A 27,027-nucleotide genomic window follows, 5' to 3' on the forward strand; every position below is an offset into this window, starting at 1 on the left:
TTGATGCTTTTGAACTGTGATGTTGGAGAAGACTCTTGAGAGTCCCTTGGACTGCAAAGAGATCCAACCAGTCCATTCTGAAGGAGATCAGCCCTGGGATTTCTTTGAAAGGAATGATGCTAAAGCTGAAACTCCAGTACTTTGGCCACCTCATGCGAAGAGTTGACTCACTGGAGAAGACTCTGATGCTGGGAGGGATTGGGGGCAGGAGAAGAAGGGGACGACAGAGGATGAGATGGCTGGATGGCATCACTGACTCGATGGATGTGAGTCTGAGTGAACTCCAGGAGTTGGTGATGGACAGGGAGGCCTGGTGTGCTGCGATTCATGGGGTTGTAAAGAGCCGGACACAGCTGAGCGACTGATCTGATCTGATCTGATCTGATGCTTTATTTGGTATAGAATATAGTTTATCTGGGGAAGATCCCCTGGGGGAAGGCATGGCAACCCACTCCAGTATTCTTGCCTGGAGGATCCCGTAGACAGAGGACCCTGACAGGCTACAGTCCATAGGGTTGCAAGAGTCAGACAGGACCGAAGCGATGTAGCACAAGCTTGCATGGTTTATCTATTTACATTTAAGTTGATTTTTAACAATTACAAAGTATGATAAAAATTTGTTTCTTATACATCTTACCCTGGACAAAGGGCCAACAAACATTTACGAAACCACTGATATTTTTAGTTCCATTCTATGTCATTATTACTTTTTTTACTGAAGTATAGTTGATTTACAATGTTGTGTTACTTTCTGGTGTACAGCAAAGTGACTCAGTTATTTGTGTGTGTGTGTGTGTATTTTTCTATTACATTGATAGATATGATAGATATTATATTGACAGATTGACAGTCATGTCTGACTCTTTGCAACCCCATGGACTATACAATCCACAGAATATTCCAGGCCAGAATACTGCAGTGGGTAGCCTTTCCCTTCTCCAGTAGATCTTCCCAACCCAGGGACTGAACCCAGGTCTCCCTCATTGTGGGCAGATTCTTTACCAGCTAAGCCACAAGGGAAGCCCAAGAATACTGGAGTGGGTAGTGTATCCCTCCTCCAGGAGATCTTCCCGACCCAGGAATTGAATCTGGGTCTCCTGCATTGCAGGTGGATTCTTTACCAACTGAGCTATGAGGGAAGCCCCATTATATAGGTAGTTTATTATAGGATATTGAATATAGTCCTTTGTGTAATACAGTAGGACCTTGCTGTTTATCTATTTTATGTATAACAGTTTGCATTTGCTAATCCCAAATTCCTAATTTAATCTGATTACCCCACCCTTGGCAACCACAATCTGTTCTCTGTGAGTCTAAGTTCATTCGTGTTATATTTAAACTCCACACAGAGAGTTATCGTATGGTATTTGTCTTTCTCTGTCTGACTTCACTTAGTATGATCATCTCTAAGTCCACCTATGTTGCTGCAAAGGGCATCGTTTCATTCTCTTATCTCATGGCTGAGCAATACTCTATTGCATACATGGATCACATCTTCTTTATCCATTCATCTGTTGATGGACATTTAGGCTGCTTCCATGCCTTGGCTATTGTAAATAATGCTGCTATAAATACTGGACACGTATATCTTTTCCAGTTAGAGTTTTATCTAGATAAATGCCTAAAAGTGGGATTACTGGATCACACGGCAACTCCATTTTTAGTTTTTGAAGGATCTCCACGCTGTTTTAGACTGTGGCTGCACCAACTTCCATTCCCACCGACACTGTAGGACTGTTTCTTTTACCAGATTCGTATGCTGATTTGCTTAGTTAGGCTGTGGTGGGTCTCCCTTGCTTCACCCGGGCTTTCTCTAGCTGCAACCGGCAGGGTCTACTCTTCATTGTGGTGCACGGGCTTCTCATTGCAGCGGTTTCTCTTGTTGCAGAGCAGGCTCTAGGCCTCAGCAGTTGCAGTGCGTGGGCTCAGCAGCCGCAGCTCACGGGCTCTAGAGCACAGGCTCAGTAGTTATAGCACATGGGCTTTGTTGCTCTGTGGCATGTTCGATCTTCCCGGACCAGGAATCAAACCAGTGTCCCTTGCATTGCAAGCAGATTCTTAACTACTGGACTGCCAGGGAAGCCCTCTAGACTTTTTAATAATGGCCATTCTGACCAGAGTGAGCTGGTACCTCATTGTAGTTTTGATTTGCATTTCTCTAATATTAGCATGCTGAGCATCTTTTCATGTGCCTATTGGCCATCTGTATGTCTTCTTTGGAGAAATGTCTGTTTAGGTCTTCTGCCGATTTTTTGATTGGGTTATTTAGTTTTTTTATTACTGAGTTTTATGGGCTGTTTGTGTATTTTGGAAATTAATTCCTTATCAGTCATATTGTTTACAAATATTTTCTCCTATTCTGTAGGCTATGTTTTCATTTTGGTTATGTTTTCCTTTGCTGTGAAAAAGCTTATAAGTTTGATTAGTCCCACTTGTTTAGTTTTGCTTCTATTGCCTTGGAAGGACTACAATTATTTTTAAAATGTTAGTTCCACAGATTCAGAAACCAAAAACTAAACAGTACCCTATGTATCTCTTCATCTGGTGATTGATTTGTTTCCTTTAATCCTTTTATAATACATTGGTCATCTAGTGAGTTCTGTGCTTCATTCTAATTAAACCTAAGGAGGGGATGTGGGAACCTCTAGTTGACAGCCAGTTGGTCAGAAGCACAAACTAACAACCGGGGCTTGTTACAGGTGCTTCAGGTGTGAGGAGGTCTGTTTGGACTGAGCCTTTTAGCCTTGTAATTTGATTCTGTCTCTGGGTAGACAGTGTCAGAACTGAGTTGAACTCTTGGACTCTTGGGCTTCCCAGGTACAGTGGTAAAGAATCTGCCTGCCAATACAGGAGATGCAAGAGATGCAAGTTGGATCCCTGGGTGAGGAAGATTCCCTGGAGTAGGACATGGCAACCCATTGCAGTACTCTTACCTGGAAAAGTTCACGGACAGGGCAGCTCAGAGAGCTACAGTCCAGGACTGCAAAGAGTTGGGCGTGACTGAGGCCACACACCTGGATCCTCTGCTATTATCTGAGGATCGCTGGCGGACATGGAGAAGCCTTTGGAATTGGGCCCTTTGCATCTTTGACCACTCTGCTGCCTTTTATTTACATTTGCTAAACAGTATTTTAACTTGTATCAGAATGAAGATATATCAAACTTTCAGGCAACATACAGGATTCAGGAAATCCTAAGATGCAACTCTATCCTTAGGCCCTTTGTAGTTTTTGGTCTTCAGCTAAAGAGGCAAAGATAAGGAATGGGAAGGACAGGAACTTAATAATTATTTAATTTAGCCTTCAGAATAGCCTATGTAACAGGTAATGTTATTCTCATTTTTGAGAGAAAGAAACTGCAGCTTAGGGAAGGAAAACCCCATCGGCAGGGGAGCCAGAAGTGTACTCCCACAAAGCCTGTGTCTGTCTCTCTATCCCAAGTTGTTTTCCTAGTTGGGAGAACTACTCACCACCCTGTTGCACAGTACTTAGCAAAGTGTCTGGTACTAAGTGGGCAGTTAGTAAATGTTTGTTTCATTCATACAGATACAGAAAAGTTCATAATCTGACTTTTGGAAGGGACAAGAGTCCTCTATTGGAGAAAATCAAGGCTTGGAGAGGTCAACTTGGGCACAAAGCAGACTAACAGGGGGAAAGGTCATGGTCTCAACATCCAGATTCCTGAAGGGCCATGCATCCTGCTTCCTTGAGGTGGAGGACCATTAGAAGTGAACGGGATGTTCAAGTTGGTGTTCCAAGTTGGTGCCCTAGTCCACCAGTTCTCAGACTTAGATGATGATCCACATTCACTTCAGGAATGGTTAAAAAATATATACACTATATTTTTATAGTGTATAAATATATAAAAGATAGTGTATAAATATGTAAAAACTATATACACCAGGTCCTTCAGACCTAGTGGCTCAAGCTCTCCAGCATGCACAGGTATGTGCTTTTAGAAATGTATGCAGGTGATTCTAACACACAGCTAAGTTTCAGAACCACCAGCTCCAAGATCCAGTTTCAGTACCACTTGGTCATATCATTTCTAAGACAGAAAAGCAAAATGACTGAATCAATTCCAAAAAGCTATGGCCAGAGGGTAGGCGACCCCTTTCCAGCCAAGAGAGGAGAAAAGCTCGATCCTAGAGGGACTCGGGGATTGTCGCCCCAGCGGTTGGCAACAGTTCCCCTGTGCTCTCAGAGCCCTGGGCCACGCTCTCTCCAGTGCCACGTCACCCTCGAACGGCAGACGCCAGCAGCGACCGTGGGCTCAGAACTACTGCCAGGGCAGCACAGTCCTGCACCACTCTCTGCCCACGGTCACGGCCACCTAAACTCAGTGCTGTGCCTCCTGCTCCAGGGGCACTGGTCAGGGGCAGAGTTTCACCTCCGTCACGCAGGCAGCGAAAGGAAGCAAGGCCTGGGTAAGCAGGAGACAGGCCTGCGGTGTGGAAGATGGTTGGCAAGCAGTTCTAAAAATTCACTGAGCAGAATTAGAAATTGTAGACTGTTGAATTGGAAGATGTCTTAAAGTTCTAGTTCAAGTTCTACATTTTATATACACAAAATAAAATGAACTTCAGAGAGGAAAGAGTGATATTAAAATGACTTTCAACTCAAAGATTATAGAAGAAGAAATTATAGAAGCATGTGTTTATACTTATTTTTTAAGGGAAGGATGGATTGTTTAAATATATTTGGGTATATCCATACAGTGAAATATTTCTGAAGCCTTTAAAAGGATATTCCTTAACAGGGAGACATGTCCAAGATACAAGGCTGAGTGTCAAAAAGAGATTACTAATTTTGTTTTTAAAAGAAAAAAGAAAACGACCTGTGTTTATAGACCACGAATGGCATTCAGAAATACTTTTTTCAAGTTGAATACAGTTAAGCCTCAGTATTGGGATTGTAGAATTTTGTTTTTTTAAGATCTTTCAATGAGCATGTACCATCTTTTTTAAATTGAAGCACGACTGGTGTACAATATTATATGTTACAGGTGTACAGTATAATCACAATTTTTAAAGGTTATACTCCATTTATAGTTATTACAAAATATTGGCTATAGTTGGCATTGTACAATATATTCTTGTAGCTTATTTTATACTTAACAGTTATACCTCTTAATTGCCTAGCCCTATATTGCCCCTACCCGCTCCCCTCTCCTCACTGGTAACAATGACTTTATTCTCTATATTTGTGAGAATATACTAGCATCTTTTAAAAATTTTTTCTATAACTGACGTACAATGTTAGTTTCAGTTGTAGAGTAAAGAGCATCAGTTATACATATACAGCATGTACTACTTTTAATAACAAAAGTGAGGACAAATATTTCTATTTGAGGGGAAAAACAGGAGCACCAGACTTTATATAACTACGGTCTCCTATGAGAGTAGGTCTCTTTAGGGCCTTGTTAAAAGAAACGCTGAAGTGAACAGCAGACACATTCATATAATTTCTCTCTTGAGAAAACTGCTCATGATTTTCTAACAAACTTCCCTAACAATGATCAGACACAATCTATTGTGTTTTAGGGCATTTAAAGTACTTCACTCCACACAGATGGCCCAGACAGTTAAGAATCTGCCTTCTTGAAGGAGACACAGGCTTGATCCCTGAGTCAGGAAGATCCACTGGAGAAGGGAATGACTACCCACTTCAGTATTCTTCCCTGGAGAATTCCATGGACAGAGGAGTCTGGTGGACTATAGTCTGTGGGGTCACAAAAGAGCGGACACAACTGACCAAAAAGACACTTTTTTTCACAATACATAAAATGACATAGAGGGAGAAAAGAAGTCACACCACCCATCATATGAATTGACTCATTCTAATTTCCTCCTCATGACCAACCTAGATAGCATATTCAAAAGCAGAGACATTACTTTGCCAACAAAGGTCCATCTAGTCAAGGCTATGGTTTTTCCAGTGGTCATGTATGGATGTGAGAGTTGGACTGTGAAGAAAGCTGAGCGCCAAAGAATTGATGCTTTTGAACTGTGGTGTTGGAGAAGACTCTTGAGAGTCCCTTGGACTGCAAGGAGATCCAACAAGTCCATTCTAAAGGAGATCAGTCCTGGGTGTTCTTTGGAAGGAATGATGCTGAGGCTGAAATTCCAGTACTTTGGCCACCTCATGCGAAGAGTTGACTCATTGGAAAAGGAATTGGAGGCAGAAGGAGAAGGGGACAACAGAGGATGAGATGGCTAGATGGCATCACCGACTCAATGGATGTGAGTTTGAGTGAACTCCGGGAGTTGGTGATGGACAGGGAGGCCTGGCGTGATGCAATTCATGGGTTGCAAAGAGTCAGACATGATTGAGCGACTGAAATGAACTGAATTTCCTCCTCATTCTAATTTCCTAGAAAAAGAAATGCTAAATGGCAAAATGGTTGTCTGAGGAGGCCTTAAAAATAGCTGTGAAAAGAAGAGAAGCAAAAGGCAAAGGAGAAAAGGAAAGATATATGGATTACATTTGAATGCAGAGTTCCAAAGAATAGCACAGAGAGATAAGAAAGCCTACCTCAGTGATCAATGCAAAGAAATAGAGGAAAATAATAGAATGGGAAAGACTAGGGATCTCTTCAAGAAAATCAGAGATACCAAGGGAACATTTCATGAAAAGATGGGCTCAATAAAGGACATAAATGGTATGGACCTAACAAAAGCATAAGATATTAAGGAGAGGTGGCAAGAATACACAGAAGAATTATACACTAAAGATCTTCATGACCCAGATAATCACGATGGTCTGATCACTCACCTAGAGCCAGCCATCCTGGAATGTGAAGTCAAGTGGGCCTTAGGAAGCATCACTACAAACAAAGCTAGTGGAGGTGATGGAATTCCAGTTGAGCGATTTCAAATCCTAAAAGATGATGCTGTGAAAGTGCTGCACTCAGTATGCCAGCAAATATGGAACACTCAGCAGTGACCACAGGACTGCAAAAGGTCAGTTTTCATTCCAATCCCTAAGAAAGGCAATGCCAAACAATGCTCAAACTGCTGCATAATTGCACTCATCTCAAACCCTAGTAAAGTAATGCTCAAAATTCTCCAACACAGGCTTCAGTGGTACGTTAACCATGAACTTCCAGTTGTTCAAGCTGGATTTAGAAAAGGCAGAGGAACCAGAATCAAATTGTCAACATCCTCTGGATCATTGGAAAAGCAAGAGAGTTCCAGAAAAACATCTATTTCTGCTTTATTGACTATGCCAAAGCCTTTGACTATGTGGATCACAAAAAACTGTGGAAAATTCTGAAAGAGATGGGAAGACCAGACCACCTGACCTGCCTCCTGAGAAATCTGTATGCAGGTCAGGAAGCAACAGTTAGAACTGGACATGGAACAACAGACTGGTTCCAAATAGGAAAAGGAGTACGTCAAGGCTGTATATTGTCACCTTGCTTGTTTAACTTATACGCAGAGTACATGATGAGAAATGGTGGGCTGGAAGAAGCACAAGCTGGAATCAAGATTGCTGGAAGAAATATCAATCACCTTAGATATGCAGATGACACCACCCTTATGGTAGAAAGCGAAGAAGAGCTAAAGAGCCTCTTGATGAAAGTGAAAGAGGAGAGTGAAATAGTTGGCTTAAAGCTTAACATTCAGAAAACTAAGATCATGGTATCCGGTCCCATCACTTCATGGCAAATAGGTGGGGAAACAATGGAAACAGTGAAAGACTTTATTTTTGGGGGCTCCAAAATCATTGCAGATGGTGATTGCAGCCATGTAATTAAAAGATGCTTGCTTCTTGGAAGAAAAGTTATGAACACCCTAGACAACATATTAAAAAGCAAAAACATTACTTTGCCAACAAAGGTCCATCTAATCAAGGCTATGGTTTTTCCAGTGGTCATGTATGGATGTGAGAGTTGGACTATAAAGAAAGCTGAGCACCAAAGAATTGATGCTTTTGAACTGTGGTGTTGAAGACTCTTGAGAGTCCCTTGGACTCCAAGGAGATCCAACCAGTCCATCCTAAAAGAAATCAATCCTGAATATTCATTGGAAAGACTGATGCTGAATCTCCAATACTTTGGCTACCTGATGTGAAGAACTGACTCATTGGAAAAGACCCTGATGCTGGGAAAGATTGAAGGCAGGAGGAGAAGGGGACGACAGAGGATGAGATAGTTGGATGGGATCACCAACTCAATGGACATGAGTTTGAATAAACTCCAGGAGTTGGTGATGGGTAGGGAGGCCTGGTGTGCTGCTGTCCATGGGATGGCAAAGAGTCAGACACAATTGTGCAACCAAACTAAACTGAACTGAATTTCCTACTATAAAAAGAAAACTAGTAAAAGATGATTAATTTCATTGAATTATGAAATAGCCAGGCTTTCCCCTTCATTTCTTCCCAATGCTCATCTGTCTTTACATTATTTTACTATTCTTGGCTTATAGTTTTGTATCCTGGAGTTACCACTTACTAGATACATGACCTTGGGCAAGTTTTTCTGGGCCTTAGTGAGCTCATCTGTTAAGTAGGGATGACAAACCTCACTGTGTTGCTATGAAGATTAACTTAGTTAGTACATGTTAAGCACTTAAACAGGGTAAGCACTCAGAAATATTACTTTATTAGGTAGTAATTACATTATGGTGATAATTTATTATTATCATAGGAGGCAAAGGATTAAAAAGAAAAGAAGGCAATAAGAACACTCCAGTCCTTCTGGCTAAGCAGAGCATAAAGGATTAATAGCATTGTTAATACAGGAAAGAGGAGATTAGAGAATTACTCAGGGATTTTAATTGTACTTCACTCTCCAAATCTAAAATGCTACAGAAAGTAAAGGGTTGGGTGAAATCCAAAAATCCTATTTGCAGGTCAGTGTAATAAACCTGAACGCTGCTTAAAACATTTTTCAGGCCTACATGGAGACTGGCCAGAAGTCTTGAGACTGGTATTGAACTGGCACTGACAGAGATGTAACCACTGGCCAGCCCTCATCCAGACTACCCAGCCCCAGTGACTGTACTGGCTGCCTCCACCTTGTTGAATCATCTGTTTCTTTGCTGCTGCTTTCTAAAAGTAAGATCATGAACCAAAACCAGCCAAAGCATAGCATTAAACAGATGTAAAACAACCAAAGTTCGAGTAGACACGTTCTATCAGCATTTTCTCCCTCCAAATTAAGAGTCTCCCTCCAAATACTTACATTCAGAGAATATAAGTATTCTGTGACCCACAGACATGAGTAAACTGTAAATTCCCTAAGTACTTCATTAGAAAGAAATCATGTAAACTAAAGACAGTTGATGTGAAATTGAAAGTCACTCAGTTGTGCCCAACTCTTTGAGACCGCATGGACTGTAGCCCACCAGGCTCCTCTGTCCATGGAATTCTCCAGGCAAGAATACTGGAGTGGGTTGCCATGCCCTTCTCCCGGGGATCTTCCCGACCCAGGGGTCGAACCCAGGTCTCCCACACTGCAGGCAGATTCTTCACCTTTTGAGCTATCCAGGTAGCCCCTGCAAGTTAAGCATTTTTTACACTATAATAACTTTTTCAGACTCAAAGTTTATTCCTGGTTAATAAGTATTTCAATACATTCAAGTCATTAAGTTAAAAATGTCCATTTTCTACAATAGTATGGAGTATAAGCTGTGTGTACATTATATTTAGTATTATATATGCGTATGTCTACAATGAAGGGGAAGCATAATAAAGATGATAAATACAAAAAGCTAGGTAAGCCATTTTGCAATTATTTATTCCTATGTCCTATATTTTAAATGAGCTACTTTAAAAGTAACTTCTAAGAGGGAATAAGACTGTCTGGTTTAATCTTCTTTGTTGTAATTTTTCTTAAGATAAAAAGGCAATGAAAAAATAGATAAGATTCTTTACCATCGGTACAAACCAAACCAAACCAAACCAGCGTTACTTTTCTACACTCAATTCTTGGTGGTAAAATGGCCAGAGGCCCTGTCTAGGTAATCCACCATGACTCTCAGTGACAGACCTGTTCAAATGCACGCATATGTGGAGCACTGACCATGCATGACACTGTACTGAGTTCTGAGGCCAAAACAGTGACGCTCCAGGGCTGAAAATCAAAAACAGTCAAGTGATACTTCCATTCTTAAGTAAGCAGCACAGTTGTGCTTGGGGAAAGGTCCAATGAATGAGTTAAGACAAACTAGAAACGTCAATGGAAGCAAAACAAAGTAAAAAAATAGATTTAATATTTAAAAACTGTTAGTAACAATTATGCCCAGTGCTTTGGAACAAGTATACTACTGTACCAGAACAAGAAAACCACTAGCCATAACACATATTTATAACTTGGAAAAACAAAACCTTATTGTACCTTATTGCTCCTTAAACAATGATGTCTTAAGCTGCTGATATCTAAGTACAGGAAAAAATAACACAAGGAACAAAAAACAATAAGCAGAAAAAATAAGTTAAAATATGACTTGAGAGGTTTTTCCTTAATCATTTAAGTTCAATGATATGAGTAAGAGAACCATGACTATGGTTAAGTCAGTTTTCCCCTGTATGTTAATTAAAAGTTCAGTTGAGTTCAGTTCAGTCGCTCAGTCGTGTCCGACTCTTTGCGACCCCATGAATTGCAGTACACCAGGCCTCCCTGTCCATCACCAACTCCCAGAGTTCACCCAAACTCATGTCCATTGAGTCGGTGATGCCATCCAACCATCTCATCCTCTGTCATCCCCTCCCCCTCCTGCCCCCAATCCCTCCCAGCATCATGGTCTTTTCTAATGAGTCAACTCTTAGCATGAGGGGGCCAAAGTATTACTGGAGTTTCAGGCTCAGCATCAGTCCTTCCAATGAACACCCAGGACTAATCTCCTTTAGGATGGACTGCTTGGATCTCCTTGCAGTCCAAGGGACTCTCAAGAGTCTTCTCCAACACCACAGTTCAAAAGCATCAATTCTTTGGCGCTCAGCTTTCTTCACACTCCAACTCTCACATCCATACATGACCACTGGAAAAACTATAGCCTTGACTAGATGGACCTTTGTTGGCAAAGTAATGTCTCTGCCTTTGAATATGCTGTCTAGGTGGGTCATATCTTTCCTTCCAAGGAGTAAGTGTCTTTTAATTTCTTGGCTGCAGTCACCATCTGCAGTGATTTTGGAGCCCCCCAAAATAAAGCCTGACGCTGTTTCCACTGTTTCCCCATCTATTTGCCATGAAGTGATGGGACCAGATGCCATGATCTTCGTTTTCTGAATGTTGAGCATTAAGCCACCTTTTTCACTCTCCTCTTTCACTTTCATCATGAGGCTTTTTAGTTCCTCTTCACTTTCTGCCATAAGGGTGGTTAATTAAAAGTAACCACCCTTAATTAAGCAGTTCCTAAAATGTTGATTCTGTTAGTGTTTAACTTAAATTATCCCCTCCTTTTACATAGAGAAAATTGAATATTATAAAAGTTAATCTACTTGCCCAAGGGTTAATTCAGCTAGTAATTATCAGGTGCATTATATATGTTTCTGATCACTCACACGAAAGAAACCTGGGTATACATTCCCCAGACTCTATGTGGTTCACATGTAACTTAGTCACTATAGTTCAAACTAGCCAAATGATGTAAAATTAAGTATTAATATTAAATGTCTTCAGAGCACTGGCTTTACTACTGAAACTAGTTGTGCTCATCAATAGGATTTTGATTTTAATAAGTTATTATATTTCCAGACTGACACGACACCAAAAAAAAAAAAAAACCATTCACGAAAAAGGCCTATAACAATAAAAAGCTTTGAGATGTGTTGTTTGTAAGGAACAGAAAGGAATCTACTTCTGGTCCATTTGCTTTGTTCTATTTCAAATGTGGTAAGTTACATTTAAAAACAAATATTCCAGAGTTTGAGGTATATTATTTGAAGCATGAATATGAAGAATAGGGACCAGAACGTTAATAACCCTTTCTGATACAGCGGACACACGCTGTGAGCACTATGCACAGCACTGCTTCCGGCAGTCCTTTGCCAGAATTTCTCGGAGAATGTGAAGTAGGAATTCCTGACAGCTCAAAATGGTTTTCCTATTTCCTATTACCTCTGTTTCGGAGTCTGTCATTTCAAATATTATTTCACACATACAGTGTGTCAAATTAAAAGGAAAAAAACACACATTTTAAGACATGAACAGTATTTATTTCCATGCCAGTAAAGAGAGATTAAATTACATGCCAGTAAATTAGGGATACCAAGGGAACATTTCATGCAAAGATGGGCTCAATACAGGACAGAAATGGTATGGACCTAACAGAAGCAGAAGATATTAAGAAGAGGTAGCAAGAATACACAGAAGAACTGTACAAAAAAGATCTTCACAACCAAGATAATCACGATGGTGTGATCACTCACCTAGAGCCAGATATCCTGGAATGTCAAGTCAAATGGGCCTTAGAAAGCATCACGATGAAAAAAGCTAGTGGAGGTGATGGAATTCCAGTCAAACTATTTCAAATCCTGAAAGATGATGCTGTGAAAGTGCTGCACTCAATATGCCAGCAAATTTGGAAAACTCAGCAGTGGCCACAGGACTGGAAAAGGTCAGTTTTCATTCCAATCCCAAAGAAAGGTAATGCCAAAGAATGCTCAAACTATGGCACAATTGCACTCATCTCACATGCTAGTAAAGGAATGTTCAAAATTCTCCAAGCCAGGCTTCAGCAATACGTGAACTGTGAACTTCCAGATGTTCAAGCTGGTTTTAGAAAAGGCAGAGGAACCAGAGATCAAATTGCCAACATCCTCTGGATCATCGAAAAAACAAAAGAGTTCCAGAAAACCATCTACTTCTGCTTTATTGACTATGCCAAAGCCTTTGACTGTGTGGATCACAATAAACTGTGGAAAATTCTGAAAGAGATGGGAATACCAGACCACCTGACCTGCCTCTTGAGAAACCTATATGCAGGTCAGGAAGCAACAGTTAGAACTGGACGTGGAACAACAGACTGGTTCCAAATAGGAAAAGGAGTACGTCAAGGCTGTATATTGTCACCCTGCTTATTTAACTTATATGCAGAGTACATCATGAGAAACGCTGGGCTGGAAGAAGCACAAGCTGGAATCAAGATTGCCAGGAGAAATATCAATAATCTCAGATATGCAGATGACACCACCCTTATGGCAGAAAGTGAAGAGGAACCAAAAAGCCTCTTGATGAAAGTGAAAGAGGAGAGTGAAAATGTTGGCTTAAAGCTCAAAATTCAGAAAACGAAGCTCATGGCATCCGGTCCCATCACTTCATGGCAAATAGATGGGGAAACAGTGGAAACAGTGTCCGGCTTTATTTTGGGGGGCTCCAAAGTCACTGCAGATGGTGATTGCAGCCATGAAATTAAAAGACGCTTACTCCTTGGAAGGAAAGTTATGACCAACCTAGATGGCATATTCAAAAGCAGAGGCTACTTTGCCAAGAAAGGTCTGTCTAGTCAATGCTATGGTTTTTCCAGTGGTCACATATGGATGTGAGAGTTGGACTGTGAAGAAAGCTGAGCACCAGCGAATTGATGCTTTTGAACTGTGGTATTGGAGAAGACTCTTGAGAGTCTCTTGGACTGCAAGGAGATCCAACCAATCCGTTCTAAGGGAGATCAGCCCCGGGATTTCTTTGGATAGAATGATGCTGAAGCTGAAACTCCAGTACTCTGGCCACCTCATGCGAAGAGTTGACTCACTGGAAAAGACTCTGATGCTGGGAGGGATTGGGGGCAGGAGGAGAAGGGGACGACAGAGGATGAGATGGCTGGATGGCATCACTGACTCGATGGACGTGAGTCTGAGTGAACTCTGGGAGTTGGTGATGGACGGGGAGGCCTGGCGTGCTGTGATTCATGGGGTCGCAAAGAGTCGGACACGACTGAGCGACTGAACTGAACTGAAGTGAACTGAAAGAAGAGCTTTTTCTTCATGGAAATAAAGTCAGAAACTATGGACACTCAGAAAAGTACTGGTTTTTTTGCTGCAGAGTAGGTGTGCTTTCAAAACAAGAGAGAACACCAACCGAGAAAGAGATAAATAAAGAAAAGACTAAACAAGTAAAGAAGTAAAGGAGCAATTTGCTTCTTTACTGTTTACATGGTACCCGATCCTCCTCCCTACCCCAAAGAAGGATACAATCACTACAGCAAATCTGCTTCTTAAATATGTAGAAACCATCTTCTAAGATGACTATACAAGAACAATGAAAAAATATACTATGCTCCTTTAATTTTTAATAGTGTTCCCCTATAGTACAAAATGACCGACTTAATGAAATGCTTAATATAATACAAGCTAAATTTGCAGGCAAATGTATATCAAGATGACTCTATAAAACAACTCTAATGGAAGTTGAAATACAAAAAAGCCAAAAACAGTCTTTTAGTGGTCAAATATTTTGGTGTTTAATTATGGTGATCATATCTGCCAACTGTTTGCTTTTTTTTAATGCAAAATGGAAGTGTCAGTAATGGTTGAATATAAAGCATGAGGAATGTTGGCAGTGGGCAGGCCAGGGGAGTCAGATACCCTTTCCCTACACCTGATTTTGTCTCAACAGACTTGTCAAGTAAGTCATAAAACTTGATTTTGTCACCTTAGTTTCCAAATATGTTAAAGGTAGCTACAGTTCGAGCAGCTTGATCTCTAAGACCTCTTCTAGCTGCTGCTGCTGCTTCTAAGTTGCTTCAGTCGTGTCCGACTCTATGCGACCCCAGAGACAGCAGCCCACCAGGCTCCTCCGTCCCTGGGATTCTCCAGGCAAGAACACTGGAGTGGGTTGCCATTTCCTTCTCCAATGCATGAAAGTGAAAAGTGAAAGTGAAGTCGCTCAGTCGTGTCCGACTCCTAGCAACCCCATGGACCACATTTTATAATTCAAAACAGAAAGCATTAGACTATTCACTAGGCAATATTAAAAGGTGAATGCCCGAAGCAATAAAACAGCAGATGCAAACAACCAGGACCTACTATACGGCACAGGGAATTATATTCAGTATTTTGTAATCATCCATAATGGAAAAAATATATACATGTAAAACTGAATCACCTTCTGTACACTAGAAGCTAACACAGCAATGTAAACCAACTATACTTCAATAAACGAACAGGAAACACCAGCAGATGCAGATTCTACTGGGACAACCCTCTGCTGATAAAACTGATGGCTCTGTAAATATAATATCTATGTCAGGTATGTATTGGAAAATTTAACTTACACTCATGCACCCTTACAACCTCTGCAGGAACAACCTGAACTGACCTTTCCCAGATGAAAGAGGGCCACATCAAGATGTAGAGAGCAATCTAGAGTTACCTCTGCCATGTAAGTGATCCCTTCACTAGGTCACCTGGCCACACCAGCAGAAGTTGTAGGATATATATAGTGGCCTTGTGAGAGGGACAGATGACAGCTCCACTCCCAGGAACCAGGAAGTGCTAGTATGAAGTCAACATAGGTTTCTGCAGCCCCTGCTTAGATTTCAACTGCTAGAAAAGTAATTTCATTAGCAATTTTTGAAACTATTTTTAAACTTCTGCTATACTGATTTATTCTCAAAACTTGGTAATATAGGTATTAAATATTAATATTAAATATTAATATTAAGATATTAAATATCTTAACGTGTCCCATAAATATTTATATTTGTTTAATTTTCTTTTTTAATATTTTTTTGTATCTATTTGGCTGTCCTGGCTCTTAGTGTGGCATGGGGAGCTTCGATCTTTAGTTATAGCATGCAGGGTCTTTTAGTCATGGCATGTGGCATCTACTTCCCTGTCTAGGAAATGCATCTGGGCTCCCCGAATTGGGAGTGTGGAGTCAGCCTCTGGACCATCAGCAAAGTCTCTATACTTGTTTTAAATACTATTCAAGGATATTAACTTGAAAAATGGAGTCCTCATTCAAAGTCCTAAAAAAAGAAAGCTCTGGGACAGGGGGAAGAGGAAGGCAGCTCAGAAGAACAAATAGATCTTATCTCCAGGGCTTCCATGAAGAGAACAAAAAAACAGTTCATTAAAGTTCACAGGGAACACTCCAGAACAGAGTCTGGAATGAAGTCTCCCTCCACAACTGCTTCAGAGCCCAGAAACTACATTATGAATAAATCATTCAAATCATTCATCTTATTTGCTCCTCAAAACTTTCTTTTCTCTATGACACAGGCAAAAGGAAACAAGCAAAAACATAACCAAAGTACTGGCTGTAATTATCTACAAAATAGTCACGGTTGCCTATAAGGATAATTTATTAGTATTACAGTTTTCTCCATAACTCCTTCATCTTAAAATAGTTCAGTAATACTAACCATAATACAAAGTGAAAACAACCAGCAAACAGCTGACAAACATAAATTTTACGACCTCAGTGGTGCTTAAGGCAACATTTACAGACTGTCAGTTGTATTTTTGGTCCAAGTACCCAGTAGGCCAGAGAAGGAAAGTGTGGGCATGCGTCGCCCTGCCCTGCAGCTCTCCTAACAAGGAACACACAGTTGCAGAGAGAAAAGCGGGTGTAATGGGGACATAAGCTGAGTGGAAAATATATCTGCTCCCAAGTGCTCATGAATGTAAAAGAAAAAAGATAATTACAAGTTATATAAAAAACATAAGAAAAAAAACACATTCCTTACTAATAAGTCTATGAGAGAAACACAAATACACATCCTTCAGCACCATTAGGGAAGCCTAGCTCTGGTTCACAAGACTTGCTCTCTTGAGATGGGAAGTGATTCAGAACTGTCAGTCACACCACGGCGACCTTCCTAAACTCCCCTCTGGGTGGTGAACCTCTGTTCAGGGGTCTGCCACTGCAGACTGTAACTAGCTAGATTTCAACCCTTTTTAGCCTACCTTTCCTCGTGTTATCTGCTGTGTACTGTCCGCTAAAATGCTATAGCTTTCACTTGTGATTGACTGTAGTACAACCCTTGTAGTTATTCTGACTGTATTCCCCTTCACCACCCCCTTTTCCAATCTGACTTCATACAGTTCAATTCAGTTCAGTCCCTCAGCCGTGCCAACTCTTTGTGACCCCACAGACTGCAGCACGCCAGGCCTCCCTGTCCATCACCAACTCCCAGAGTTCACTCAAACTCATGTCCATTGAGTCAGTGATGCCATCCAACCATCTCATCCTCTGTCGTCCCCTTCTCCTCCCGCCTTCAATCTTTCCCAGCATCAGGGTCTCTTCAAATGAGTCAGCTCTTCGCATGAGGTGGCCAAAGGATTGGAGCTTCAGTTTCAACACCAGTCCTTCCAATGAATATTCAGGACTGCTCTCCTGTAGGATGGACTGGTTGGATCTCCTTGCAGTCCAAGGGACTCTCAAGAGTCTTCTCCAACACCACAGTTCAAAAGCATCAATTCTTCGGTGCTCAGCTTTTTTTATAGTCCAACTCTCACATCCCTACATGACAACTGGAAAAACCATAGCTTCGACTAGACAGACCTTTGTTGGCAAAGTAATGTCTTTGCTTTTTAATATGCTGTCTAGGTTGGTCATAATTTTTCTCCCAAGGAGTAAGCATCTTTTAATTTCATGGCTGCAGTCACCATCTGCAGTGATTTTGGAGCCCCCCAAAATAAAGTCTGACACTGTTTACACTGTTTCCCCATCTATTTGCCATGAAGTGATGGGACCGGATGCCATGATCTTCGTTTTCTGAATGTTGAGCTTTAAGCCAACTTTTTCACTCTCCTCTTTCATATTCATCAAGAGGTTCTTTAGTTCTTCTTCACTTTCTACCATAAGGGTGGTATCATCTGGATATTGGAGGTTATTGATATTTCTCCCGGCAATCTTGATTCCAGCTTGTGCATCATCCAGCCCAGTGTTTCTCATGATGTACTCTTCATTTAAGTTAAATAAGCAGGGTGACAAGATACAGCCTTGACATACTCCTTTCCCTATTTGGAACCAGTCTGTTGTTCCATGTCTAGTTCTAACTGTTGCTTCCTGACCTGCATATAGGTTTCTCAAGAGGCAGGTCAGGTGGTCTGGTATTCCCATCTCTTTCAGAATTTTCCACAGTTTGTTGTGATCCACACAGTTGAAAGCTTTGGCATAGTCAATAAAGCAGAAATAGATGTTTTTCTGGAACTCTCTTGCTTTTTCCATGATCCAGCAGATGTTGGCAATTTGATCTCTGGTTCCTCTGCCTTTTCTAAATCCAGCTTGAACATCTGGAAGTTTATGGTTTACATACTGTTGAAGACTCACTTGGAGAATTTTGAGCATTACTTTACTAGCATGTGAGATGAGTGCAGTTGTGCGGTAGTTTGAGAATTCTTTGGCACTGCCTTTCTTAGGGACTGAAATGAAAACAGACCTTTTCCAGTCCTGTGGCCACCACTGAGTTTTCCAAAGTTGCTGGTATATTGAGTGCAACACTTTCACAGCATCATCTTTTTAGGATTTGAAATAGCTCAACTGGAATTCCATCACATCCACTAACTTTGTTCATAGTGATGCTTACTAAGGCCCACTTGACTTCACATTCCAGGATGTCTGGCTCTAGGTGAGTGATCACATCATAATTATCTGGGTCATGAAGATCTTTTTTGTACAGTTCTTCTGTGTCTTCTTGCCACCTGTTCTTAAGATCTTCTGCCTCTGTTAGGTCCATACCATTTGTGTCTTTTATTGAGCCCATCTTTGCATGAAATGTTCCCTTGGTATCTCTAATTTCTTGAAGAGATCTCTAGTTTTTCCCAGTCTATTGCTTTCCTCTGTTTCTTTGCATTGATCGCTGAGGAAGGATTTCTTATCTCTCCTTGCTATTCTTTGGAACTCTGCATTCAAATGGGTATATCTTTCCTTTTCTCCTTTGATTTTTGCTTCTCTTCTTTTCACAGCTATTTGTAAGCCTCCTCAGACAGCTATTTTGCTTTTTTGCATTTCTTTTTCTTGGGTATAGTCTTGATCCCTATCTCCTGTACAATGTCACAAACCTCTGTCCATAGTTCATCAGGCACTCTGTCTATCAGATCTAGTCCCTTAAATCTATTTCTCACTTCCACTGTATAACCGTTAGGGATTTGATTTAGGTCATACTTGAATGATCTAGTGGTTTTCCCTACTTTCTTCAATTTAAGTCTGAATTTGGCAATAAAGAGTTCATGATCTGAGCCAAAGTCAGCTCCCAGTCTTGTTTTTGCTGATAAAAGAATATAATCAATCTGATTTTGGTATTGACCATCTGGTGATGTCCATGTGTAGAGTCGTCTCTTGTGTTGCTGGAAGAGGGTGTTTGCAATGATCAGTGTGTTCTCTTGGCAAAACTCTATTAGCCTTCACCCTGCTTCGTTCCGTACTCCAAGGCCAAATTTGCCTGTTCCTCTGGGTGTTTCTTGACTTCCTACTTTTGCATTCCAGTCGCTTATAGTGAAATGGACAGTTTTTTGGCGTGTCAATTCTAGAAGGTCTTGTAGGTCTTCATAGAATCGTTCAACTTCAGCTTCTTCAGCATTACTGGTTGGGGCATAGATTTGGATTACCGTGAATTTGAATGGTTTGCCATGGAAATGAACAGAGATCATGCCTTTGTTTTTGAGACTGCACCGAAGTACTGCATTTTGGACTCTTTTGTTGACTACGACATTTCTTCTAAGGGATTCTTGCCCACAGTAGTAGATATCATGGTCATCTGAGTTAAATTCACCCATTCCAGTCCATTTTAGTTCGCTGATTCCTAAAATGTTGACGTTCACTCTTGCTATCTCCTTTTTGACCACTTCCAATTTGCCTTGATTCATGGACCTAACATTCCAGGTTCCTATGCAATATTGCTCTTTATAGCATCAGACCTTGCTTCCATCACCAGTCACATCCACAACTGGGTGTTGTTTTTACTTTGGCTCCATCCCTTCATTCTTTCTGAAGTTATTTCTCCTCTTATCTCCAGTAGTATATTGGGCACCTACCGACCTGGGGAGTTCATCTTTCAGTGTCCTATCTTTTTGCCTTTTCATAGTGTTGCTGGGGTTCTCAAGGAAAGAATACTGAAGTGGTTTGCCATTCCCTTCTCCAGTGGACCATATTCTGTCAGAACTCTCCACCATGACCCACCTGTCTTGGGTGGCCCCATGGGCATGGCTCATAGTTTCATGGAGTTAGACAAGGCTGTGGTCAATGTGATTAGATTGGTGAGTTTTCTGTGACTGTGTTTTTCAGTTTGTCTGCCCTCTGATGGAGAAGTATAAGACTTCATACAGATCATCCCCAAACATCTCCCCTCCCTGAGATGTGCTGCCTCCTGACAAAGAACTGAAGGCAAGCCGCATTTGCTCAGAAGACCCAATGCAGTGTGCCATCTGGCTGTGCACAGTTAAAAAAGAGGTTTCTGCATATAACGATGTATAGTGCTGCCATCATAAATCAATGCTACATCACATCGGACAAGAGAAAGAACTTGTTAGTAATATACTCTAATCCACAGTTATAACACACTGCAAATTATTGTGTGTGCAGATATGATTTGGAATGGTGGTACCTTGAGAAACATACTGCCTGAAGTTGATGTATTCGCATTGACAGTGTCAAATGGATAAAGAAAAAGTTAAATCAACAATTAATTTTCATCCCTATGGAAAGTTTTGGCCTCTGTGGGACACTTAAAGAGCCATATGGGAAGCAATTTAATAGAAGTTTAAAACATGGACTCTGCGGCCAGACTCCCTAAGGCTAAAATATCAGTTTAATCATCCACTGTTGTGAGACCATAATCAAATTCCTTCTGTTTCTCTGTTTCCTCATCTGTAAAACAGGAATAATCGTAATACTTACATCACAGGGCTGTCATGAGGATTAAATGAGCTATATTTGTAAAGCACTTAAACAGAGATATTTAAGTGTTTATTAAATTATTCAACAGCCCCACAAGGAGCTAAAAGCAGTCACACTCCTTATACTGATAGTAGAATCTTAAATCAGGCTGGTGAGGACACACAGAAGATAAAATGACACATCACCCAAGAGGGTATGAGATCTGAAAAATGCTGCCAAACATTAGATTAAATATAGACATTAAAATGCTGGACTCAGAGCATCTAGTATCTTCTCAAGCTTGGTGCTAAAATACGCCTGAACGTGCTTTCATATTCCTGCGCACTTAACTGAGGCTCCAGACCAAGCCTAGCCTCTGTGTGACCTTGGAAAACCTTCTAAACTCTCTCTGGATCTTTTGAAAAGCGTTGATGATCAGACTACCCGTTTGAAAGCTAAGGCCCAACTCTGATAGTCCCAGGAAGGTGGCCACCTGATCCTTAACAAAAATACGAAATAAAAAAGAGGAAAAGCAATAGATGTTTTAATAGAATTTCAAACAAAAAGGTTGCTGGGTTGTACAGAAAGCAAGCCCTCCTCCTTTCCCTTATCTTCAGGACAAAGACAAAAACAGAAAGCCATTGGCCTTTCCCTCCTATTATATTTGAACAGAAAAGCAGAGTCAAGAACAGCCACCACATTCCAGGACCATCGGGAGGAGGTTATCTTGGGTCTCAGCTCCAACTTTGATGCGTCATATAGTATACACTCCTGAGAGGTCTCTCAGACAGACTTGTTAATATATGCAGGGCCACCCCAGAAACAAACAGCCACATAAGATATGATTCGGTTTGTATGAAATGTCCAGAACAGGCAAATCCGTACAGACAGAAAGCAGGCTGGTGATTGCTGAGGACTGGAGTGTAGAAGAAATGAGGGATGATTGCTAAGAGGTACAGGGTTTCCTTTTGGGGTGATGAACCCGTTCTAGAAATAGGCAGCGGTGATGGCTGCAAAACTTTATAAATATATTAACTGCTAAATTTGTATACTTTAAAAGGGTTGCATGAGACTTCTATCTCAGCAAAAAATGGGGGAGGGCCAGGTCCACTGTGGTAATAAAGTTTCCTATGACTATCCAGTAGTCTGCTTTCTCTTATCAGTAATAGAAGGAAGTAGGGAGATTAAAGTCTTTCTGTCAACAGCTCTTGATAATGAGAAGGCTGGGATGACATTTCAAACTGCCTATACAGGGTGGCCAAAAAGTCTGGAAACATAGAGGAAGAGGATAAAGGTCCTGCTCTCAAAGGGAAATTATCTGCACAGAAAATAAGAGTAACCAGTAGGAAGGGGCCTCCTGATAACAAGCTGGTTCCACTGCCTGGAGGCCTGGCCAGGCCTCTAGCTGTCTTTGGCTCCAACACGCCGCCAAGACCTGGCAGGAAGCCAGGAGCACCTCAGCCCCACCCACAGATTTCCCAAGGTAGTGAGCCATGAGAAAAGCTGGGAAGACAGACAAGCTTTTCCAAATTTTATTTCTGCACCCTGCAGCCTCTTGGTCAACCAAGCTTGACCATTGTTGGCCACCCAACAGGGACCATTAAATAGCACAATCTGATGGCCCAAGGAGATGAAGCGGCAGAAGTGAACACAGAAAGGTGAGAAAGAAAGGGATTAGCAATAGTTTGACGGGATCACAGCAGCCAGAATGACCTTAAGAATGTAAATCTTCACGTCACCTCTTATTTCGAACCCATCCAAGGCAGTCAGAAAACATGCAAATTCCCCACAACTACCTGAAATAAACTGCACACTGGACGTGCCAGCCAGTAGCCGTGGCTGGCTGACGCCTGCCCTCACGGGCCCTCCTTCGCCCCTCTCCCCTCTCAGAGCTCCCAGTGCACCAGTGCCTCCAGGGCCTGGTGCACATTGCTTCCTCCTCCAGGGTCTGCTCTCAGCTGGCACCTTCCCATCCATCAAGTCTTAACTCCAATAGTAGCTCAGATGAGTAATCTGCAGGGGGTCCCTGCTGTTAGCCTCTCCCACAGCTCCCTGTGAGTGCTCTGTGGAGGACTCAGCACACGGTCACTATTTCATTATTTACTGCAGTTTACTATGTGGTCTATCCGCGCACAGATGGGGACTATGTCCGCCTTAGTCCCTGTGTATCTGAGATGCTGCCACGGTGCATGGACAGCATTTGGTGTTTGCTTAATATTACTAGATGAACCTGTATTTAAAAAAAAAAAACAACACTCTGGCTGGCAAGAATTCCAACAGACGAGAACAATTAGAGTGATGACAGATCACATCTTGAGTAACGCTGATTTAGGTGCTACTAATAGCACCATTTTCAAGGACTTTCTTTCTGACAATTACACCATCACATTGGTTAAGCAATGAATAGACTTATTAGGCTAATGTAACAGTGATTGCCTCAAATGTTTCCTAACTGGGGGTCTGTATGCTTTATTGTGCTTACAGTCTCCTTGAATCTCTTTCACAAAGCAGAGGCCAGGTGGGCCTCTAGACCCTCCCCAGGGTCTGCAGGCCATTCTTCCACCCCTTCAATCCCCCTCTTCAAGTATATTAAGCACAAGCTATGCTGCTGCTTTATACTGGGGCTTCTCAGCATGACCTTTAAAAATGAGACTCGTTTAAAAATTCCAAAACCTAGGTTGCACCCAAGAGCAATTACATCATAATCTTCAGGGGCAGGGCCCAGGAATCAGTAATTTTTAAGGCTCCTCAGATACTTCCAGTGGGCAGTCAAGGCTGAGAAGCAGTGTTTTAGGGAAAAATCTAAGCACCCACAGAGACCAACCTTCACTTAATGATACAGAATCCTGTATTCATTTTAAATGAGAGTCCCTTAGACAGCAAGATCAAATCAGTCAATCCTAAAGGAAATCAACCCTGAATATTCACTGGAAGGACTGATGCTGAAGCTCCAATACTTTGGCCACCTGAAGCAAAGAGCTGACTCATTGGAAAAGACCCTGGAGCCAGGAAAGATTGAAGGCAGGAAGAGAAGGGGGTGACAGAGGATGAGATGGTTGGATGGCATCACCAACTCAATGAACATGACTTTGATCGAATTCTGTGAGATAGTGAAGGACAGGGAGGCCAGACGTGCTGTAGTCCACCGGGTCACAAAGAGTCATATACCGATTTAGTGACTGAACAACCATATTCATTTTAAAAGTAAGAATTCGGTCTACCAAAAGGAAACACCCTATGAATAAATACTAATAGACGTAGGTACTCATCAATTATCCTCTGAATTTTTATTTAAGTCATTAAAACCCCTTTATTAGATTTCTAATACTCATCACTCCTGTTAAATTGTACTACAAATGTCACTTTGCCTCAGAGTACTCAGATAGAAAAGAAAATAAAGTGTGTCTACTTGATGAATAGAGAAATTCTAAAATATATAAAGCCCATTTACCTCAGAAATATGATCATGTCTACCATTTTAAAGAATTCCTAGCAATAAACAGGGACATTTAGCTTCTTCTAAATAAAAACAGCCAATAATATTCAATGGACTATGTAGAAAATGAATAAAAAAATGACTTTAAACAAATGATAAAACTTAAATTGACTCACTTGAAATTACTTTAAAATATGACTTTTAAAATGGCTGGAATTAATCCAATAGGCCAAGGAAAAGCTTGTCCAAGCTCTGTCTGCCTTTAGTCACATCCACTTCCAGATACACAGGTCTACACACCCTACCGAGAAACGGACTTCTACTTTTCTAAAGCCTATACCAATGATCTAATCGCACCAACAGACAAGGTTATGGTTCTCACAAGATTATACATCAAATGGCACTGATGTGGAGAAAACATTTTTTAAGCTCTGCGGTATTTTTCAAGAGCCATAGTCTCTGCTAGTTTAAAACAATTCAAGCAACTTTTATAAACCTTACAAAAGTGTTCCCCAGAGAAAAGCGTTTGGTCCCTGAATCGGGAAGATCCCCTGGAGGAAGAAATGGCAAATGTTTCCAGTATTCTTGCCTGGAAAAATTCCATGGATAGAGGAGGCTGGCAGGCTACAGTCCATGGGGTCACAAAGAGCAGGACTCGACTGAGCATGCACAGGAGATAACTTTTTCATTGATCTGAAAGTCAATCCAGTTTTTCTGGTCGGTCTTCACCATTTGGCATACACAAACAATATGTATGGTATTTTAGCAGATAATGCTGGGGCTGCTGCTGCTGCTGCTAAGTCGTTTCAGTCGTGTCCGACTCTGTGCAACCCCATAGACGGCAGCCTACCAGGCTCCTCTGTCCACGGGATTCTCTAGGCAAGAACACTTGAGTGGGTTGCCATTTCCTTCTCCAATGCTGGGGAGGATCTCCAAATTCAAAACCAAGTAGTAGCCTATCTGTAGCTAGATTTTCTGGAGCCACTAAATGTCTGTACCTGACTAATTCAGTAACTACTACTTAGGTACTTTCGATTTAACTGTTCAAGTCAGAACTAACATTTTCCTAAAACACATTTCCACTTTCTAGTCACATATTAAATTCTAGCCAGGTCTATGATAGACAAGGTGTAATCATGTATTATTGGTGTCTTAGTCTTTTTTTTTTCCTTTATTTTTTTTCCTTTATTTTTTTTTCTTTATTTTTATCCTTTTTTTCCTTTTTTTTTTTTTTCCTTTATTTTTATCCTTATGGTTGAGGAAAGTTGTAGAGACCAACTCAATGAAAGTAAAACCCATCAGAGTTCTCAGGAACAGCTGTAGAGTAAAACAAAATTCATTTAAGGGAAAGAATAATTGCTATTTCAATGAATGGGGAAAAATGAAATCGGACAATATTTTTAAATTAAACACACTGTAGAGTAAATCTGAATTAAGTGAAAGTGAAGTCGCTCAGTTGTGTCCGACTCTTTGCGACCCGTGGACTGTAGCCCACCAAGCTCCTCCGTCCATGGGATTCTCCAGGCAAGAATACTGGAGTGGGTTGCCATTTCCTTCTCCAGCTTTACCATGTACATAAATATAAGGTGAAATGCACATTTAAATAATTATTAGGGAGAAGGAATCTACTCTCTGTGCGAGTTTCCCTGGAGGCTCAATGGTAAAGAATTTGCCTGCCAGTGTAGGAGAGGTGGGTTCCATCCCTGGGAGGGGAAGATCCCCTGGAGAAGGAAATGGCAACCCACTCCAGTATTCTTGCCTGGAGAACCCCAAAGACAGAAAAGGGTGGTGGGTTACAGTCCATGGGGTTGCAAAGAACCAGACATGACTTAGCAACTAATACAACAATAATCCACTCTCTGATCTTGGTGAGATCTCCTCAAAAGTAAAGGTCCACTTTGTTCTACCTTTCACTTGTGGAGCTGTTAGAAGGCACACACCCTGCCACTATAAGCTGATGAAACATACATTTTGGCTAGTCATCAGGAGATCAGATGTTAAGGCTCTAAAATGTGTAACCTTAAGCGGTGAGTTACTCCTCTCTGGTCCTTTGACCACTCTCCCAGGAAAATGGGGGATGTGATGTAACTAGGACCGCTCTGGATGGGGGAAGGGGAGGAAGGGACAGTTGCAGGGGGAGTCACTTACGAGACGTAGGCTGGGTAACCAAATCCTATCAGGTTGCAGAGGAGAGAGGCTCCATAACCAAACACCAGGTACAACGCCAGCAGCCCGATGACACCTGGAGACGCGAGGACAGAAGTGGGTCGGGTGGCACACTGCAGCCTCAGCCCCCACCCACAGCGCACGGCTTGGCTCGTTCTAGGCGATGGAGAAAAACAAACCGCACCACGGCAGAGCCTGCGCCTTCGCGGAGCTTTGCCTCGGGTCTGAGGATACCCGGCAGGCCTCCTATTTGTGCCCTTCCTTCCACCATCCTCCCCTCAAGGGGCACACCAGCTGGAGGAGCCGTTTCTTTCCTTCTCCGAGGGTCTAGAGAAGTCGGGATTCCCTGGCCGGCCCGCAGCCCCTCCGCTCCCGCGGGGACACCCCTTCCGGCCCCGAGCCTGGCGGGTACCCGGTGTTCCGCCACCGGCACCGCGCACCCTCCCTCAGGGGCCGCGCGGCTCCGCGCCAGCCCTGCGCTCCGCCACTGCGCTTGGCGTCCGGCCGCGGGGCAGACACGTCAGCGTCAGCGGTCCCCGCGCCCGGCGCCCTGGGCGCCCCTTCGCCGGGCGGCTCTGGCCTGTCCAGGCAGCCAGTCCCGGCCCTGAAGGTGCCCGCCGCTCGCCCCCATCTGTCACCGACCCCGCGGTCCCCGTGGG

At 42.0% G+C, this 27,027-nt stretch overlaps 1 protein-coding gene across 1 annotated transcript in view; it reads right to left on the reverse strand.

Moving 5' to 3' along the window:
• REEP5 (receptor accessory protein 5) overlaps positions 1-27,027 on the reverse strand; it is a 52,222-nt gene that overhangs the window by 24,328 nt on the left and 867 nt on the right. The window contains exons 2-3 of the mRNA XM_010848370.1: positions 26,809-26,948; positions 26,351-26,645 (exon numbers count right to left, since the gene is read on the reverse strand). Of these exons, the coding sequence (XP_010846672.1) occupies positions 26,351-26,645; positions 26,809-26,948 (435 nt within the window). The remainder of the gene's footprint in view (positions 1-26,350; positions 26,646-26,808; positions 26,949-27,027) is intronic.

The sequence above is a fragment of the Bison bison genome, unplaced genomic scaffold (assembly GCF_000754665.1).
Source record: "Bison bison bison isolate TAMUID 2011002044 unplaced genomic scaffold, Bison_UMD1.0 scf7180017864264, whole genome shotgun sequence".
NCBI lineage: Eukaryota > Metazoa > Chordata > Mammalia > Artiodactyla > Bovidae > Bison > Bison bison.